General features: G+C 38.2%; 1 protein-coding gene across 1 annotated transcript in view; it reads right to left on the bottom strand.

The window, feature by feature from the left end:
- The window catches only part of NTSR1 (neurotensin receptor 1), a 134,195-nt gene that overhangs the window by 30,761 nt on the left and 83,807 nt on the right, over nt 1-19,627 (bottom strand). Inside the window, exon 2 of the mRNA XM_044661162.1 lies at nt 3,074-3,275. Coding sequence (XP_044517097.1) covers nt 3,074-3,275 — 202 coding nt within the window. The remainder of the gene's footprint in view (nt 1-3,073; nt 3,276-19,627) is intronic.

The raw sequence follows: 19,627 nt of genomic DNA, 5'->3' as shown, positions 1-19,627 counted from the left end.
CTACTGCTACTACTACTACTACTACTACTACTACTACTACTACTACTACTACTACTACTACTACTACTACTACTACTACTACTACTGCAGCTAGAAGGTATAGTGGATGGAGTTAAGAAGACCTGAGTTTAAATCCTGACTCAGATACTAGCTATGTGAATCTGGGCAAATCACTCAACCTCTGTTTGCTTTTAGTTTCTTCAGTTGTAAAATGGGGATAAAAATGATACCTTCCTGATACAGTTGTGAGAATAGAATGAAGTAATATATGTTAAGCATTTTACAAATGTTAAACTACTACATAAATGTTAGCTATTATTATCATCTTTCCCCTGTTCTCTAAAATGCTCCTGAGTCTCTAAAATGCATTACCTTCAATGCTAAATCTTCTCTGATGAACCAGGTACTCATTAGCCAGTTCCAATCAGTGGGTTGGGGGAGTTTTAGCAGTAGTATTTGGTTTCCTCCCATTCTAAAGAAATTGTAAGCATTCAGCCTGCCTGCTGGAATGGATTGTTAAGTCTTTTGGAGTCCTGGTTCATTTAACACAGGAAACAAAACCAATATTCTTGAGTTTTTTCACAGGTTCCCTGGAGCTCAAGTCATTATTGAACTCAGGTGAAGAGGCTGGCAGAGACAATCCTTATCATCTAAAATTGTCTATCTGAAATGGATTGTGAGTGTTGTAGCTGCATTAAATTTCCCAGAAATTAGCTATCTTGTCTAGACTTGGCTAGTGAGATGTGAATCCTTTCACCCGGTTCCCTTTTATTTTTTTCTCTCTCCAAAAACCAATCAGAATGTGAATGATTTTAGGTATCATTATCACTAAAGAGAGCCATAGTAGATAGTCATGATGGGTTGTTTTGGCGACCAGAACATGAGTTATGAGTTTTTGATGTCTGGGCCATGTTCCTACTCTTTTTTATGTCATGGTTGGGGACTAGCCTGACCTCCTCCAAACATGCTTTTGTTGATTGCCTCTGGCTGCAAGGAACTGACTTTGTGGATGAGGAGGCTGAAGCACTGACCCTAGAGGGAACTGCTCTCATTCTAAAATGATCTGACTTAATCTTTAGCAGTCAAAGATCTGAGATTGAAGTGATTCATCCTAATTAATCTGAGAGAGCACATTAATAGAGAATTACCAGTGGGTGGCTTTGGAGAATGCTATGATCTTTTCTGTTCTACCTGGCTTAGTTGAGTCTAGGTTTGTCTGGAGCCAAAGGGATTGATGTTGGGGAGGGGGCAGGGAGGAGTATCTCCATTTAATACCCAGAAGGGAAGAAGGGGGAAAAAACAGAATAAAACCCTAAACCAAAATATGCTCTAAATTGCTTGGACATTGTGTGACTTTGTCCATAAATTATGATTTAGATGGAAATGAAGAAATTTAAGATGAAGTCCAAGATATAGGTAATTTAAGTAAAACTCTGAAGCCATTCTAGCTCCACTCAGGGGCAGCTTGATGACCAGTCATGGAATATAACTACTCTGCTATGAGCCCTCACACTATAGGAAGGCTTCCAGGGTTCTACCCACCTTTCTTCACCATTAAAGATTTATTATCTTTGTGTCTTGAAATGCTTTGTTTCTAAGAGTTCTCTATTAGAAGCAGTTACCATTAGAGAGGCAGGCCAAACCTGAGCCATATCAACCATTGACACATTAGGAGGAATTAAAATTAAATCTATATCTATATATAATATCTAATTTTTCTTTTATTACACTCTCCAAGATGACAACTTAGCTGCACTAGCTCTTCCTTTATACCTAATATTCTCCTTCCTCACTTTTGCTTTTTGAAATCCTTGTTTTCCTATGAAATTCAGCTTGTGTCTTTCACGTGAAGTCTTTCTGGTTGTACCCTAGATGTTAGTGCCCTTCTCCCTCTATACTACCTTGGAGTCATTTTATACATATTCTTTATATATATACACATATATAAAGTCATTTTATATATATTCTCTCTATATATACACATATACATATATAAAACACTTATACATATAAATATATGCCCAGATGTCACATACACATATATGTTTGTATATATATGTATATATACATGCATACATTAGAACTCAGAGCCTCTGACTCTCAGGCTGATGTTCTTTCTATCATACATATAACACTAGCAAAATAAGTTATTCACAAATTGTTTCCATTCTTTTTTATTTTTATTTTTATTTTATTTTATTTTTAAACCCTTACCTTCCGTCTTGGAGTCAATACTGTGTATTGGCTCCAAGGCAGAAGAGTAGTAAGGGTAGGCCATGGGGGTCAAGTGACTTGCCCAGGGTCACACAGCTGGGAAGTGGCTGAGGCCAGATTTGAACCTAGGACCTCCCGTCTCTAGGCCTGGCTCTCAATCCACTGAGCTACCCAGCTATTCCCCTCCATTCTTGAATAGTGCTGAAAAGAGCAAGACATAGGGAATGTATATGTAATATGATGTAAGGCAACCAGGTAGAGTGGACAGTCTTTTTTTATCGCACTCTGCTTCTCATGATTTTGGTTCTATTTCAAAGGTTTTCTTTTGTTCCCTATGTACAACACCCCATATCCCTCCTTTGTGTCTCTTCTCATTTCTGTCTTGTAGAGTCTCTAGCTTTCTTCAGACCATACCATAGGTATCTGCTCCATAGAAAGCCTTTCTTAACTCTAACATTCTCTATTAACATTATTTTCAGTGGCTTTGTATATACATTTTATTTCTCTCTTCACATGTTTTCTCTCTCAGTCCTCCTCCCCCAGTAGAATGTGAATTCCTTAATGGTAAGGAACAGTCTTTGTATTCCCAGCATGTAGCATATCTATTATTGTCAAGAACTGAAGAATATTTGTTCAATGGAATTAAATTGGTTACAATTTAATTCTAAATTCCAAATGCTAAAATCTTCACAAAATTTGCCAAGTTCCATTTACTCTTCAGTTACTGGGCCACTGCGGAAATGAGCTCTCCTTTTTGGGTAGATTTTGAAAGAGTACCTCCCCATTAATGCCACCTGGATGGACCTCTTTATTCTTCCTTTCACCACAGTGCCTCCTCTGAGGACAGATGAATACTTACGTAAGACTCGAACTCCATGCTTTAGAGCTTGGACACGGCTGGGCTCTATGGACATACTAAGCATGGTCTGTTGCCCTCCAATTATGCAGACCTGGTTCTGCTGGGCTGCCTGGTGGAACATGATGGTAAGCTGGTGAGCAATGATGGTATTCAGGACTGAAATGACCACCATTGGGAACAGGAAAGAGATGAATGCGTTGACCTGTGGGAAGGAAACACAAGTAGAATCACTGGACTTTATTTTTCCTTTTGTTCAAAGCTCTTATTACTTTATAACATTACTATTGCTGAAGCTTCCTTAATATTGTCTCTTTTCCTTCAGTTTTTCTCCCCTCCAGGTCTATTTTGTAGAAGTTGCTAGATCTATTTACTCATTTATTTGTCTGCTCATTCATTCATTCATTCATTTCTTTCTTTTGGAGCTGAGTCTTTGGACTTTAAATACAGGGAACTCCTGGCATGGAAAACTCATTTGTTAATGATAGTCATGGAGAGACACTTGGGGACATTGAAAAGTTGCATGATTTGCCACTGGTCACACAACTAATAAGAATCAGAATTAGGATTGGAACCCAGCTCTGTCTGACTCTAAAGTCAATTCTCTGTCCCCTATGCTGCTGCTGCCAGATGAATGATTCTAAAACATGTGTTTCATCTCTGATGCTTGTAAGCTATTTTGACCTTGGTCAAGTTATTTAACCTTTGTAGACCTCAATTTCCTCATCTATAAAACAAAGGATTTGAAATAGGTGGCCTTTGAGTATCCTTCCAGCCCTTTATCTATGATCTCATGATTCTTCTCTATTGAAAAATCTAACCCCTTCCCATCTGTAGATTAAGGTCTGTTTTCCTTATCCTAGAAGTCAAAGTCCAATAAATTTGGTCCCCAGGCTCCCTTGCCTATTAATATCTCTCTTCCTCCCCTCCTACATTGTCACAACATAAACTACAACATAAAGGTCATTCTAACTATATTGGTCTTTCAAAAAAAACATATCTTCCATCTGAGAATCAATACCACATATTAGTTCGAAGGTAGAAGAATAGTAAGGGCTAGGGCTAGGCTATGGAGGTTAAGTGACTTGCTCAGGGCCACACAACTAGGAAGTGTCTGAGGCTAGACTCAAACCTGGGTCCTCCCATCTCCAGGCCTGTATCTCAATCCACTGAGCCATCTACCTGCTCCATTATTGGTTTTCTTATTGTCCACTGAATGAACTAATATACATCATATATTTTTACTTTCCCCTTGTTCATGCCAATCTACACTGTCTCTTTATCTCTCTAAATTTTACATGACNTTCCTTCCTTCCTTCCTTCCTTCCTTCCTTCCTTCCTTCCTTCCTTCCTATCTGACAGATAGACAGAAAGAAAGAAAGAGAGGGAAAGGAAGAAAGGAAGAAAGGAAAAAGAAAGAAAGAAAGAAAACCTTATAGATAATGAAAGAAGTGTCATTAATAAAATCACTATTCTCTTCCAAATCTCCCACACAGCTGGCCCTCAATAAATATTAACATAATTTCCCCCCAGGCAGGTGGATAATGGCTTCAAGTGGCTTTATAACTTTTTTGATTAAAAAAAAAGATTTTTTTCTACCTAAAATATTTTGACATTTCTTATTTCCAAGTACATATGGCTTGCAATTTCATGATGAGGAAAAAAATAAGTTGCTAAATTTTTGTCTCTTCTGAATTTCTCTTAGCACTTATTTTGAATTTTAGATCTAAATGCTTCTTGCTATATTAGGAGAAGATATCCGAAACCATGGAGTCTGTGGCTTGAATTTTAGGCTTATACATTCACTTCGAGAGCATTTACCCAATGTGATTTTTTCCTGAATATAAGCTCAGACTAGAACTTATTTTTCTTTCCTGCTGCCATTGTCCCTACTTAGTAGTATCACATTGGATGTGGGAAGAAACAAGAACTTCCCATTCCTGGAACTGTTTTTTCTTGGACTCAGACATTTACTTTTAGGTTTATATCTACAAGTAAGAAGGACATAATATGGAATTATTATTATTCTTTCTTTCCTTCTTTCTTTCTTTCTTTCTTTCTTTCTTTCTTTCTTTCTTTCTTTCTTTCTTTCTTTCTTCTCTCTCTCTCTCTCATTCTCTCTCTCTCTCTCTCTCTCTCTCTCTCTCTCTCTCTCTCTCTCTCTCTCTCCCTTTCTTTCTATCTTTCTAACCCTTACCATCTGTCTTAGAATCAATACTAAGTGTTGGCTCCAAGGCAGAAGAGCAGTAAGGGCTAAGCAAAGGGGGTTAAGTGACTTGTCCAGGGTCACACAGCTAGGAAGTGTCTGAGGCCAGATTTGAACCTAGGACCTTTTGACTCTAGGCTTGGCTCTCAATCAATCCACTGAGCTACCAGGAACCTCTAAAAGCATTCATAAGCATTTTGTTGTTCAGTCTTTCAATGTTGTCCAACTATTCATGACACCAATGGACTGTAGCATTCTGTGCCTTCTATCCTCTAGTATCTCCCAAGTCTGTCCAAGCTCATGTTCATTGCTCTGTGTCTCCTCTTTTTACCTTAATCTTTCCCATCGTCAAGACCTTTTCCTATGAGTCTCATTATGTAGCCAAAATATTTATTCTTCAGTTTCAGTATTTGACCTTCTAATGAATTATCTGAATTAATTTTTTAAAGAATTGACTGATTTGATCTCCTTGTTATCTAAAGAATTCTCACTATGTACAAACATAGTACTTAGAAGACTTCAATGGGTGTGAGTGTGGATACAGTAGTTGCCTAATGTATGTGAAATATTGCCATACCAATGATGACAAAATATGGAAACAGTCAATATTGTAGAAGTGTTAGAAAGAAAGGCACCATAATACATTAAGATTGTTGATGGGATTGTGAATTGGTTCAACCATTCTGAAAAACAGAATTTTGGAATTATGTGAAACTCAGAAATTCCAATTCTGGACAGATAGCTCAAGGAGGTTAAAGATAGAAGGAAAACTCCCAAAACAGCCTTAGCAGTACTTATGTAGGAACAAGAACTAGACGATAAGGAATTCAAAGAAATAGGAAAGATTTATATAGACTGAAATAGAATGAAGTAAACAGAACCCCAAAATAATACATGTAGTGACTACCACAATGTAAATGAAAAGAATAAAGAAATGAAACTGAACACTATGTAATTCTAAACCTGGGGAAGAGATGAGAAAAGTCAATTCCCTTCTTTCACTAAAGAGGTCGAGAGTTCCAGTGGTAGAATGTCATATATATATTAGAAGCAGACAGTATTTAGTTTCATATAAATGTTATTTTCCCTGCTTAGTTATAAGAGAAGGTTCATGATATAGTAAGAGAGTAAGTATGTATGGATGTGTGAAATATAATCAGAAATGACTATGATGTAAAAACAAAAACCATTAATAAAACTTTTAAAAATCCCATGACCCTAAAAATAAAAAAATATAAGTAATGAATATAATGAATTAGAAAAAAGAATTGTTTTTAAAAATATCTTTAATGTTCCCTACCATAATAACAGAGTCAGAGTCAGAGGATCTGGGTTCAAATCTTGGCCTTTCTACCTTTTGGTAACCTTTGACAACTCCTTTTGGAGGACAGTTAGGTGGTTTAATGCATAGAGAGCTGGGCTCAGAATCAGGAAGACTTACTTTCCTGAGCTGAGACACCTCCTAGCTATGTGACCCTGGGCAGGTCACTTAACCCTATTTGCCTCAATTTCCTCATCTGTAAAATAAACTGTAGAAGGAAATGGCAAACCACTCCATTATCTCTGCCAAGAAAACCTCTAATAGGACCATGAAGAGTTGGATACTCCTGAAAAACTATTGAAAACAACATCAGGAGGTCTTCAAGTTAAAGCTGGATGATCATTTGTCAGGAAAGATTCTACCTCAGCAAGAGTTGGACTAGATGATCTCTAAGGTCTTTTCCAATGTTGCGATACTCTAGTCCTAGGAAAAGATGAAACAGCCCGACATATATACTGTTCTGAGTGGTCTTAAGTGAATCTTTTGTCTCACCTGCCTTTTCTTTGGACTTTAATGTCTTTGAAGGCCAGGATTATATCTTGTAAAGCTCTATGTATGTTTCCTAGTGGAATCTTCTGAAATGAGGGATACTTACAGATGTTGTAAATGAATAACAAAGTATAGGACCATTTCCTTAATAAGCATTGCAATAATCAGAAATTTGGGCTCAACAGCTAGATTTCTTTTTGAATGACTAAAAACTATTTTCTTAGTAAATCAGTAGTGTATATTGACACCCAGAGGAATATTTTAAGCTCTTTCAAAAACACACTGGTTTCCAACATTTTAGAAACATTTATTTACTTACATTCATGAAACTTTCTCTGATCCTTTCCTCTCCCCATTCCTTCCTTGTCCCTAAGGTATGATTTTTTTTCCTGCCTCATTATTTTGCTTATTTCTATTCATAGGCTCTTCTCAGTAATTCATTCAATAATTGATAAAGCATTCCAAACCCTTCATATCTATTCATTAAAGGTGATGCCCCAAGAACTTGTTTAAGGCAACAAAACTAAACTCTGTGGCCTAGTATTTGAAAGCAACAAAACTCTATTTCTTTATAAATACTATGCAATTCAGATTTTTCACTTCTTCACACATACTTTCCCTGCAATTAGTCCAAATTAGCTAGTGTTATCAGTAGCATTTTCCCTATTCTCAATAAAGGAATGTATTTAGAAGGGCACATTTTGATGTGGTAGGTTCCAGGACTAGAATGACCTTGGATAGGTATGATTTATTTTCTTCCTCTTACAGTCCTTGCCCTCATGAGGGTGATAAACCATTGTTTTGGAACTAAGAGACAATTGAGGGATGAACCGAGATCTCTGTAGAGCCTCACCTCCTTTTTCGCACCCTTAATTCTCTATGACAGCTCTATTTTCAGAGGACTTCCTGCAGATCTTTGAGGCTAGGGGATCCAAGAGAAGGGAGGATGGACTGTACAATGAATGCTTGAAATCAATTTTTCCTGGGGATCAGGGACCAATGTGCCCCCCCCCCCCCAATCATGATACAATAGTTGATGGTGTTGGCAGTCCTGTAATACAAAAATCAACTCCATATGAGTCACCATAGCCAGGGTGTAATTTAAACAGAGTTAATGTATCCAACACACATTTTAAATGTCAAAACATTTAAAATACCATTCCTCACCAGCCACCAAAGCAGCTGAAATTGCTGCCTCTGGAGACAAACAAAAGGATCAGAGTCACCCAGGGCTGCAGTATTTTTCTTTTCAAGTCTAAGTTGGGGCTGGAGCCCGAGCCTACGTCTGTAGTCATGGATGTGACATCTGCAACTACTGGGAGGGAGTGGTGGTGGTCCATCCCAGAGGTTCCCCTACCAGACCCAGCTGTTATCTGACAAATAGAAAGTCTAAATTAGCAGTACAGATTGGCCAGGAAACCACATCAAACCACAGTATCATGGAATTTAGAGGTGGGAGAGTCCTTAGAAATCATCTATTTTAAATCTCTCAGTTTTACAGAGAAGAAAACTGAGGTCAAGCAAAGGAAATTAACTTACCCATTTTCATATGGATAGTAAATTGTGGGTAGTCAGTGACAGGTAGGTGATGAAGTGGATAGAGTGTCTTGGCCAAAAGACAGGGAGACTTGAGTTTAAATCCAGCCTCAGACACTTACTAGCTATGTGATCCTGGGCAAATGACTTAGCCCTGTTAGCCTCAGTTTCCTCATCTGTAAAATAAGTTGGACAAGGAAATGGCCAAGCACTCCAGTATCTTTGCCAAGAAAACTCCAAATGGGGCCATGAAATGTCTGACCAGAAATGACTGAACAAGTAAATGGTAGAGACCTGGGCTGGAATTTAAGTTTTCTGACTCAATCAAAGCCTTTTATTTTCCCCAGGGAAAAGAAGCAGGTGGACCAGCTTTCTTCTTTTCAGACTTACTCTCAGCATACTGTAATGCGAAAGGGGGTGTGTTGATTTGAAGTCACAGGATTTGGGCTTGGTGAAATCACTTAACCCTGCTGAAGTTCCTTCAGCTTACTTGTCTGCCAAATGGGAATAATGACAACTGTGTTGCTTACTTATTTCATAGTGTCATTGCAAAGAAAGCTTACACCCTTGTCCCCATTGCACAGTGGCCTCTTAAAATCCTGGAGTCTCTCTCCTTCCTCTACTAAAATTGCTTTTTAAGAAAAGTTGATTAGATGTGTATTTTAGGATATTTTCCCAAGGCTCATTTTGTAAAGTTTGCTCTGGATGTCAAAATGATTAGCAATGATTCTGAAATCCAGGGTAATGATAGCTTGCTTTTCTATAACCCAGGGTTCAAGCCCTTTTACGTTTAGTTTCTTCCAAAAAATTTTTCTCTCAAACAAACTGGAACTAAGTGTGGCCTCTCTTAAAGCATTTATAGAGCACTTTGGATTTTTTAAAGTATGTTGGTTTGTTATATATTATTTGACTCTAACAGCAGTTCAATTGGTATGACAGGTATAGTTATTCTCATATTGTGGATGAGCCAAACTGAGATTCAGATGGGTTCAGTGGCTCTGCCTAGGTCACACAGTTGTGTATGTTGGAAGCCAGATTTTTCCCCAGGTCTCTTTTTCCACTATACTAAGCTGCCATCTATGACCCAAAGACTTTTTTTTTTTAAACTTTTACCTTCTGACTTAGAATCAGTGCTATGTATTGGTCCCAAGGCAGACACATGGTAATAGCTAAGTAATTGAGGTTAAGTGTCTTGCCCAGGGCCACATAGCTAGGAAGTGTCTGAGGTTGGATTTGAACTCAGGACCTCCCATCTCTAAGCATGGCTCTCTCTGTCCACTGAGTCACCTAGCTGCCCCTCAAAAACTTTTCAAAGGGGGCAGCTGGGTAGCTCAGTGGAGTGAGAGTCAGGCCTAGAGACAGGAGGTCCTAGGTTCAAACCCGGCCTCAGCCACTTCCCAGCTGTGTGACCCTGGGCAAGTCACTTGACCCCCATTGCCCACCCTTACCACTCTTCCACCTATGAGACAATACACCGAAGTTAAGGGTTTAAAAAAAAAACAACTTTTCAAAGTCTGTGTTTCCTTCTCTTGTATGCCATTCAGAGCATATTATAGGGCTGATAACACAGAAGGTGCCCCAAATATTTTGTTGTTGTATTAATTAACACCTTGAGTCTCTAGGCATTGTTTCTCTCAAATTATTCAGTATATTAAAAAAAACTGTCCAAAGTAAACAATTTCCCTTGTCCCTAATTTGGATTACTCTATACTCCCTCCATCTCTCATCCTGTCCCAATAATTTCCTGCCTAATCAGTCCCACTTTTCTTCAAATGACTCAATCTAAACTCCATTAATCACTAACAAAATGGAAAAGTCTCCATGTATATGGAAACAAAAACTAATCAGAAACCCCAAAGTAACAGACACAAATTGCTAAAAACAAAACACAAACAAAATGCTACAAAAACTTCCCTTTCTCTTTTTGCAAAGAAATCACAACCCTCGTTTTTTTTTTTATTTCAAGAGAACAACTTGGGGGTCTCCTGACCCTTTCACTAGAGACCCAGAATTAAGGTTAGAGTTAGGGCAGAGCCTCATACTCTAACCCTAATCTCCAGGATGCTAAAAAAGGAGACGAACTCTTCACTCTCTCCTAACATCTCAGGGATGTATCTGCTAATCCCCAAATCAGAGAGGTTTCGGTGTCATTTCTGGTATGAAACCCACTCAATTCCACTTCCCACAGAAGGTTCATTAGCTGTGTGGAATCCTTCTTAATCTTCTTCCCAGCATCCTCTGAAGTAAAAAATCCATTCCAGGGAAGAATCAATGACCAATTTGAATTTTCTCAGCTAAGCAAAAGGATGGTAACCAATGTTATAGGCAAACTTTGAAGGGAGGAAGAAAATGGAGTTCAGTGTTTAGAATGTAAACTCTTTGAGGGCAAGACTGTTTTTGCTTATTCTTTCCATTCTCCAGGCTTAGTATGGTACCTGGCACAAAATAGGCACTTGCTAAATGCTTGCTGATTGATCAAATGGCTCTAACTTTCATGGACCTGCTTTCATCCCAGTCCTCCCTCAGTTGGTCTCATTACCTCAAAATCCTATGAATGATGATGATGATGATGATGATGATGATGATGATAGCTAGCATCTACATAGCATTTAAGGTTTGCAAATCCTTTTACACATACATTTTTACAAATACATATTTGAACACACAAATATATACTTACATATATAAAGGGATACAAGGACATTCTTGAGGTCTTTCTAAAGAACTTTGTTATCAGATGTGAAACGTGGGAGACACTGGCATAGGACTGTCCAGCATGGTTTAGCTACATCAAAGAAGGCTCTGTGAGCAGAATTTTAGTACCTCAAAAGAAATGTGAGAGCCACAAATTTAGAGATATTTCCATTCCATGTGTTCATCTGGACTATTTGTGCCTGACCTGTGGTAGATCCTTCAACATCATAATGGTCTGATCAGCCATAATTGAATACATTGTACTTTGACCCCAACATAGTGATGTTATTTTGTTCCTCTTCAAGTATGAAGGACAATAGCCAACCAACACATACATGTATCATAGTTATACAATCTCTATACATCCCATGGCTTGTATGTGGAAAGAATCTCCACACTAGCTTGATTTAGCATATAAGTTTATGGGCATTTGAATTTTAATTTATTTTAACTTAACATTTATGTCACTTGCTTTGTTTCAATTATCTTATCTTATCTCAACACCCTAACACCCTTTTAGGCAAACTTCCAGCACTGCCATGGGAGCTCTAGTAACTACTTCCTTCCTTTCCAGGAAAAGTCTTTTGAAGCATATTTGAACTTGTGTCCTACTAGAGTTTTGCATGGGGTGCCGTTTCCAGCACCAGATCATTAGCTTCTTCAGCAACTTGCCAGGATCATTGAGAGAGATCCTGTAAATTTAATATTGCCCTGGATACTGGCTCAGCTGATGCTCTAAGAGGGACCAGGAGACAACCATTAACTCCCATCCTGGGAACTCTTTAAGATCTGGACTTGTACACTGAACACCCACTACTGCTGTTCATTACATTGTGGGTCAGGGACAAGATCAAGAGACTGCTGATGTATTTGGCAGAGGGTTTAGAGCTGGGCTTTGGGATGAGAATTTAATGGGGTGGCTCCACTCTTAAAACAGTTTAGTGTGTCTGTGAGAGCAATAAGCTTACTGCCTTCAAAAGAGTATTAGCAAGTTGGCTTTTACTGTGGAGGCAAACTCACTGACAGAGCTGGAAAAAGCCTGGGGAGGTCAATATTATTGACTCGATACAAATTGTTTGGAAGTTTCTCCTTTCTATGAAGCCAAAATCCACCTCTGCACAGCTCATCAGAAGAGTGAGAGCTGAAGCCTTTCCTGATTTCCTTTTAGTGCTCTATCCCTGCTCCCTCATTTGCAAATTTATCTGTTATACTTTGAACTCTCCCAGGAGAATGAAAGCTTCTTGAAAGCAAGGACTGCTTTTATTTTGCCTTTTGTTTTGTCAATATCTAGCACAACTCCTTGCCCTTAGTAGGTGCTTCATAAATGCTTCTTGGATTGGAATGAGTATAATCCTCCCATTTTATGGATAAAGAACATTAAGTCCTAGAAAAAAGTGAAGTGCCACACAGGTAGTCTAATAAATTCAGAGCTGACATTGGAATTGAGGTCTTTTGACTCTAAATGGAAAGTTTTCTACTTTACCCCAGTGATTCAGTGCTTCTATTTCTGCCTTCCAGGTACAAATAGAATAGATTTAATGTCCCTTCCAAATAGCATCTACTTAAAGAAAGTTCTCTTGTTTCCCCTAAAGCCTTCCTTCTCAAGGCTGAACATCCTGAATTCTTTCCAACAATTCTCCTATGTCCTGGAATACAAGCTCCTCCCCCCCAACCTCCTGATGACCTTCTTCTATGTATATATACCAGTTTATCAACATTATTCCTAAATTGTGCTGCCTCAGATCTTCCTGTTTCTCTCTCCTTTTTTTTTTTATCACAATTTTGTGCGTTAGTCATAAAATATCTTTATCTGATAAATTTTGATTTCTTCATAGTACCAAAATTCAGGACATCAAATATCTATGCACAAATGCCCCAAAGTTTAGGAAATTTGCAAGAAGAATGGCAGAGTCAGGGAAGTAGAGAGGGAAGGGTCTTTAGAGATAACAAGAAGGAGACTAAGAATAGCACTGGTTATGGCCCCAAATGGATGACCAGGTCATATAACATTAGTGATTGGAGGATCATGAATAGTCCTTAATCATGAAGATCTAGAATTAGGATATAGATAGCACTATTTTGAGGTATTGTTCTTAAATTGATTGACTAAAAACATGAAATTCTGCTTTTGGTGACAAGATTAATGCAGCTTGTAGCGCCTCATCATCTTTTCCCCTTCCCCCTAAGGGGTTATAAGTGGATGCCTACATAATAGGAAGAACATTCATATTTTTTGATTATATAACCCCAGTGGGCTATGACTGTGTCTGAAAAGATAGTCCCCTTCCTCTCCTCTAAAAAAGGGAGATAGGGGGCAGCTGTGTGGCTCAGTGGATTGAGAGCCAGGCCTAGAGACGGGAGGTCCTGGGTTCAAATCTAGCCCCAGACACTTCCTAGCTGTGTGACCCTGGGCAAGTCACTGACTCCCATTGCCTACCCTTACCACTCTTCTGCCTTGGAGCCAATAGACAGTACTGACTCCAAGACAGAAGGTAAGGGTATTAAAAAAATAAAAAAGGGGAAAAAGTGGAAATCTCATAAGAAGAGAGGAGTGAACAATGGATTGGGAGAGGATGAGAGTCTTTGTAAACATAACCAAAAAAAGGAGAGAAGAGAAGGAAGCAAACATTTCCCAGTGTTGTTGCTATCACTATTGCTGAGGCTATTGTGGGTAGCTGTAACTGTGCAAACCTGCAAATACCAAGATGAAAAGGGAAAAGAATGTGTGGCCAAATGATATAGGGCTACCTGAATCCACTGAAGAATGGTGCTACCTATCTCAGTGAAAACAGTGGTGTCGCTCCTACTTTCTTATCTTTCACCATGCTTTTGCTCTTATACTGAGCTTATATCCCATTCCCCATTTCTCTCAGGAAAAAAAGGTCTCCTTTCTACTTTTGGCATACATTTTCAAGAGAAACTCGTTTCCTTAAGATACAGTTCATTGCTCACATGTGTCCTTGTGCGGGTTAATTGTAGCGGAGAGAGGCAGTGGTTGCTAGGGGCACAGGAAGAGGAAGATTCTTTTTTTTCTAATTGCTACCATTATCAACTGGGGCTCAAGATGAGCCAAAGAGATTTTTTTGATGCATATATCATACCCCACTCAAACCATGGGAAAGATTAAATTACTTTAATCTTTTCTGTATTCCCCAGGATACAGAAAGGACCATGAGTTTGGCGGGATTTGGTAGATGAAGTGTCACCTCAGGCACTTTTCCTTCCTCCTTTCCTGGAGTTCCAACCTGGAGCATATTAAAAAAAAAATACCAGGGGCAGCTGGGTAGCTCAGTGGAGTGAGAGTCAGGCCTAGAGACAGGAGGTCCTAGGTTCAAACCCGGCCTCAGCCACTTCCCAGCTGTGTGACCCTGGGCAAGTCACTTGACCCCCATTGCCCACCCTTACCACTCTTCCATCTATGAGACTATACACCGAAGTACAAGGGTTTTTAAAAAAAATACCAAAGTAAGGAAGTCCATCTCCTAAGGAGAAGAAGATGAAGGTAATAAATAAAACCCCTTTGAAAAAGGAATGAAGGGATACTATCCCTTAAGAGGATGGCCAGCTGTTCAAGAGAGGGTACACAGTTCTTCTTAGTCTCCCCTTTTTTTGCCTCTTATGCTGGAAACAATATTTTACCAGGACCCTTACATATACATTAGAAATGGAGGGGACTCTAGCTCTTTATACTTGAGAAACTGCTTGTTTTTAACTAAGCTACTATTGCCAGAAACTTGGGAACATCCCTGAGAATGGAGATACTGTCAATGAATATCCTTGTTATGTATTTATATCCTTATTGTTACGAATTAAATATCTCCATTTTAAAAATTGCCTAATTGACTCTATGTCACCAAATTCTGACCTTGTGTTTAGGACCAGTGTGTACCTGGCTCACAGCAGTTTATGGAGGCAAATTTTACCACTAAGCCTTGGTTGGTGCAACCCATGACTAGAATATATCTCTAGATGGGTAAAACTCACTCAAAAGAAATAGGATGGGTAAAGGGTCAAGGTGAAATAGAATCACATATTCAAAATATAATTATGTGAGAAAATCCAGAAACCAGAGGGTGGAAACATGATGAAGAACATTTGGTTGAAGAAGATAGGTAGAGAAACAGAAGTAATATTATTATTGGGGCAAACTATAGACCACCTGGATAGGAAGAGGAAATAGATGAAGAGTTTGGGAAACTGATCTTGTTATCTGGAACAGAAACATGATATAATAGTGATGAGAGATTTCAATTTCTTTGGACATCTACTGGAGCTCTTTGTCTGCCAAAAGCAAATCAATTCATACCTTATGAACTTGTCTTGATTATTTCATCATTTTAAATGTGAAGGAATCAGCAAGAAAAATTTTTTTCTGGATTCCATTCATACTAACAATAATATACTAGCAGCTGAGTTGAAAATGGTGGGAAGCCTATGGGGAAGTAATTATTACCACTTAGATTTTGTAATAGTGAAGGAGAGAAAATCTGAGCATCTAAAATGAAACCTCAATTTTTTTGAGAACAGATTTTAAAGAATTCCTAAGAAGGATAGGCAATGGAAGTGAGCTCAGGATGAATTGAGAAATGTTCAAGAATGAAAATTTATAGAACCAATAGGAAACGATTTCTGTGAAGAAGTTATCTCAAAAGACTATGTGATACCTAAAGAATTCCTTACCCAATGAAGTTTTTAAAAAGATAAGCACAGAAAATGGATGCAGTCCAGGTAATAATGGAAGATGAAGACAAAGATAGTGCTATTGTACTATAAAATGTCAGGAAAGCAAAAGTTCGAAATAAAAATAATAGTTCACATTTATACACTGTTTATAGTATATGAGGCACTATGCTAAACACTTTACAGTTATTAACTTTTTTGACCCTCATAATCATACTGGAAGGGAGGTTTTTTTTTTTACATATTTTACAGATGAGAAAATTGAGGCAGCAAGGTAAAATGACTTGCCCAGAATCACACAACTAGCATCTGAGGCTGGATTTGAGCTTATGTCTTCCTGACTCCAAGCCTGGCGTTTTATCATCTGCACCATCTAGAATGAGCTCAGGCTTCTGAGGGAAGCTAAGGACAATCAATAAAAAGGAATTTTACCAGGTTTTATTAAAAGAAAGAGGAAGACCAAAGAAGGAAGGAATAGGACTGTTGCTGGAGGTGGAGTGGATGATGATAACTGGCAACAAAGAAAAGATAGAATTGCTTGATTCTTGTTTTGTTCTTGTTTTTTTTTCTCCTATGGATAATGATTGCTAGTCTAGAAAGGACAATACAAAATGGAAACAATATTAAGAGAGTACCAAGATGTCCTGAATGAATTCAGCTCTCCTGGTCCAGGTGAATTCCATCCTCAATTGCTGAAAAAACCGTCAAATATGATTGCTAAACCATTGTCATGTATTTGGAAAATTTGCAGAATGGAAGAGGTACCACAAATATCTTGTTTTTCAAAGAGGATAGAGAATGAAGCCTGACTATCATAGGCCAGTAAGCTTGACTTTGATTCCTGGCAAAATTCTAGAATAGATTATGAAAGAGGTAGTTCATGAATGTCTGGAAGAGAAAATGGTAATCACAGTGAGCCAGTAAGGCTTCATCAAGAACAGGTGATGCTAAACCAAACTCATTTCCCTTTTCTGATGAGATTATATTGACAGAACAAAAAGATGCTGTAGATAGAGTTGAACTAGGTTTTAGCTAAGTATTTGGTAATTATTTCATAATATTCTTGTGAAAGTGATGTGGAGATGTGAGCTACAAGACAATCAGATGGTTTGGAATAGTTTGAAGAGCTGAACTAGCACAATGGTAAAAGGAGTCCTCAGTGGAGTGCTTTAGGAGTCTTTGCTTGGTCTTCTGATGTTTAATATTTTTATTAATGATTTGGATAAAGGCACAGGTAGTATACTTATAAATTTGAAGATGATGCAAATGTAGGAGGGTCAGCAAGTGCACTGGGTGACCGATTAAGCATCTAAAAGCATATTGAATGTCTAAAGCATTGGGCTGAATCTAATATGATGAAATTCAATATGGTTCAATGGGATTACTTGTTGTTTGGTTGTTTTTCAGACGTATCAAACTCTTTGTGACCCATTTGGAGTTTTCTTGGCAAAGATACTGGAATGGTTTACCATTTCCTTTTCTACTTCATTTTACAGAAGATATAAATGAGTCAAATAGTGTTAAATGACTCGCCCAAGCCAGTAAATGTCTGAGACCAACTTCAAACTCTAAGTTTTCCTGACTCCAGGTCTGGTACGCTATCCACTGCACCACCACTTAACTGCCCTACAGATAGGATTACATGCAGGTTCAAAATAATATCAGAAATTCAAGATAAAGGAAGCATTTGCCTGAAAAATATCTGAGAGTTTTAGTAGATTGCATATCTAATGAGTTAATGAAGTAAGATGATAGCAAAAATTAAAAAAGTCAATATATTTTCTGCTTTTTCTAAGAAACTCTTAGGTTTGAGGAATAAGGAGATACTCCTATGAACCCTGCCATGCTTAGGAAGGATGTTGATAAGTTGAAGAACATTCCAAGTGCAAGAGGGGCAACCTTGAGCTTTGAAGTCATCATTAAGGTTAGTTGAAGGAACTAGTGATGCTCGGCCTAGAGAAGCCTGAGGGTGAAGGACATGATAGGCAGCTTTAAACATGTGAAGGGCTGACATGTAGAAGGGAGGTTATGTGTCTCTGGCTCCAGAAGGCATAAGTAGAGTCAATGGATTGAAGTTGAAATGAGGCAAATTAGCAACTTATTATTTTCTTTTTTTTTTAAACCCTTAACTTCTGTGTATTTGCTCTTAGGTGGAAGAGTGGTAAGGGTGGGTAATGGGGGTCAAGTGACTTGCCCAGGGTCACACAGCTGGGAAGTATCTGAGGCCAGATTTGAACCTAGGACCTCCCGTCTCTAGGCCTGACTCTCAACCCACTGACCTACCCAGCTGTCCCCTCCTTATTACTTTCAAAGCAAAACTCTTTCTTTATTTTTTTTTTGACGTTTGACATCTTACTTTATTATTTCTTTTGACTTTATGTATAGTACTTTATTATTGTGTTTTTCTTGACAATATGTATTTTTACTCTTGTCTTTTCTGAAAGCATGATTGCAAATTTTTCCTTTTTTCCCTTTTTAAAAAAATTTAGAATATTTTTCTATGGTTACATGATTCATGATTCTCCCTGCCCCTCCTTCTCCCCTCCTGGAGTTGACAAGCAGTTCCACTAAGTTATACATGTATCATTGTTCAAAACCTATTTCCATATTATTACTCTTTGCAGTAGAGTGATCATTTAAAGTCAACATCCCCAATCATATTCCCAATGAACTACATGATCTATCATATGTTTTTCTTTAGCATTTCAGCTCCCATCTTTCTCTGGATGTGGATAGCATTCTTTCTCATAAGTCCCTCAGAATTGTCTTGGGTCATTGCATTGCTGCTAGTAGAAAGTCTATTACATTCGATTGTGCCATAATGTATGAGTCTCTGTGTACAACATTCTTCTGGTTCTGCTCCTTTCACTCTGTATCAATTCCTGGAGATCATTCCAGTTCACATGGAATTCTTCCAGTTATTTATTCCTTTCAGCACAATAATATTCCATCACCATCAGATATCACAATTTGTTCAGCCATTCCCCAATTGAAGGGCATACCCTTGTTTTCCAATTTTTTGCTACCACAGAGTGTGGTTAGAAATATTTTTGTACAAGACTTTTTCCTTATTATCTCTTTGGGGGTACAAACCCAGCAGTGGTATGGCTGGATCAAAGGGCAGGCATTCTTTTAAAGCCCTTTGTACATAGTTCCAAATTACCCTTCAGAATGGTTGGACCAATTCACAACTCCACCAGCAGTATATTAGTGTCCCAATTTTAAAGCAAAGTACTTTCAAAAGATGAGAGCTTTCTAAAAGTTAACTGGGTTGCTTGGAATGCTAAAGCTTAAAAGAGTCTTAGAGATCATGTAGTCTATCCCCTTCCTCTTACCATGGAGGAAGCTGAGGCCCAGAGAGGGGAATTAAGTTGTCTAAAATTACACAGTACTGGAGCTAAGACCAGTTCTCCTGACTTTCAGTCACAGTTCTTCCCACTATACATTTCTGCTAGTGTTGGGGGGAAAAGGGTGACTAAGACAATGTGATATCTTCTACTGGAGATATTCAAACTGAGACTAGACCAGTTGTGAGGTTTGTTGTGGTGGTGCTTCCTTCCCTTTTTTTTCGCCTCTTATAAATTATTATTATTATTATTATTTTTAGTAACACATAGAAACAATTTTTGAT

This window comes from Gracilinanus agilis, chromosome 2 (genome assembly GCF_016433145.1).
Source record: "Gracilinanus agilis isolate LMUSP501 chromosome 2, AgileGrace, whole genome shotgun sequence".
Classification (NCBI taxonomy): domain Eukaryota; kingdom Metazoa; phylum Chordata; class Mammalia; order Didelphimorphia; family Didelphidae; genus Gracilinanus; species Gracilinanus agilis.
This window is presented reverse-complemented; position numbering and strand designations above follow the sequence as displayed.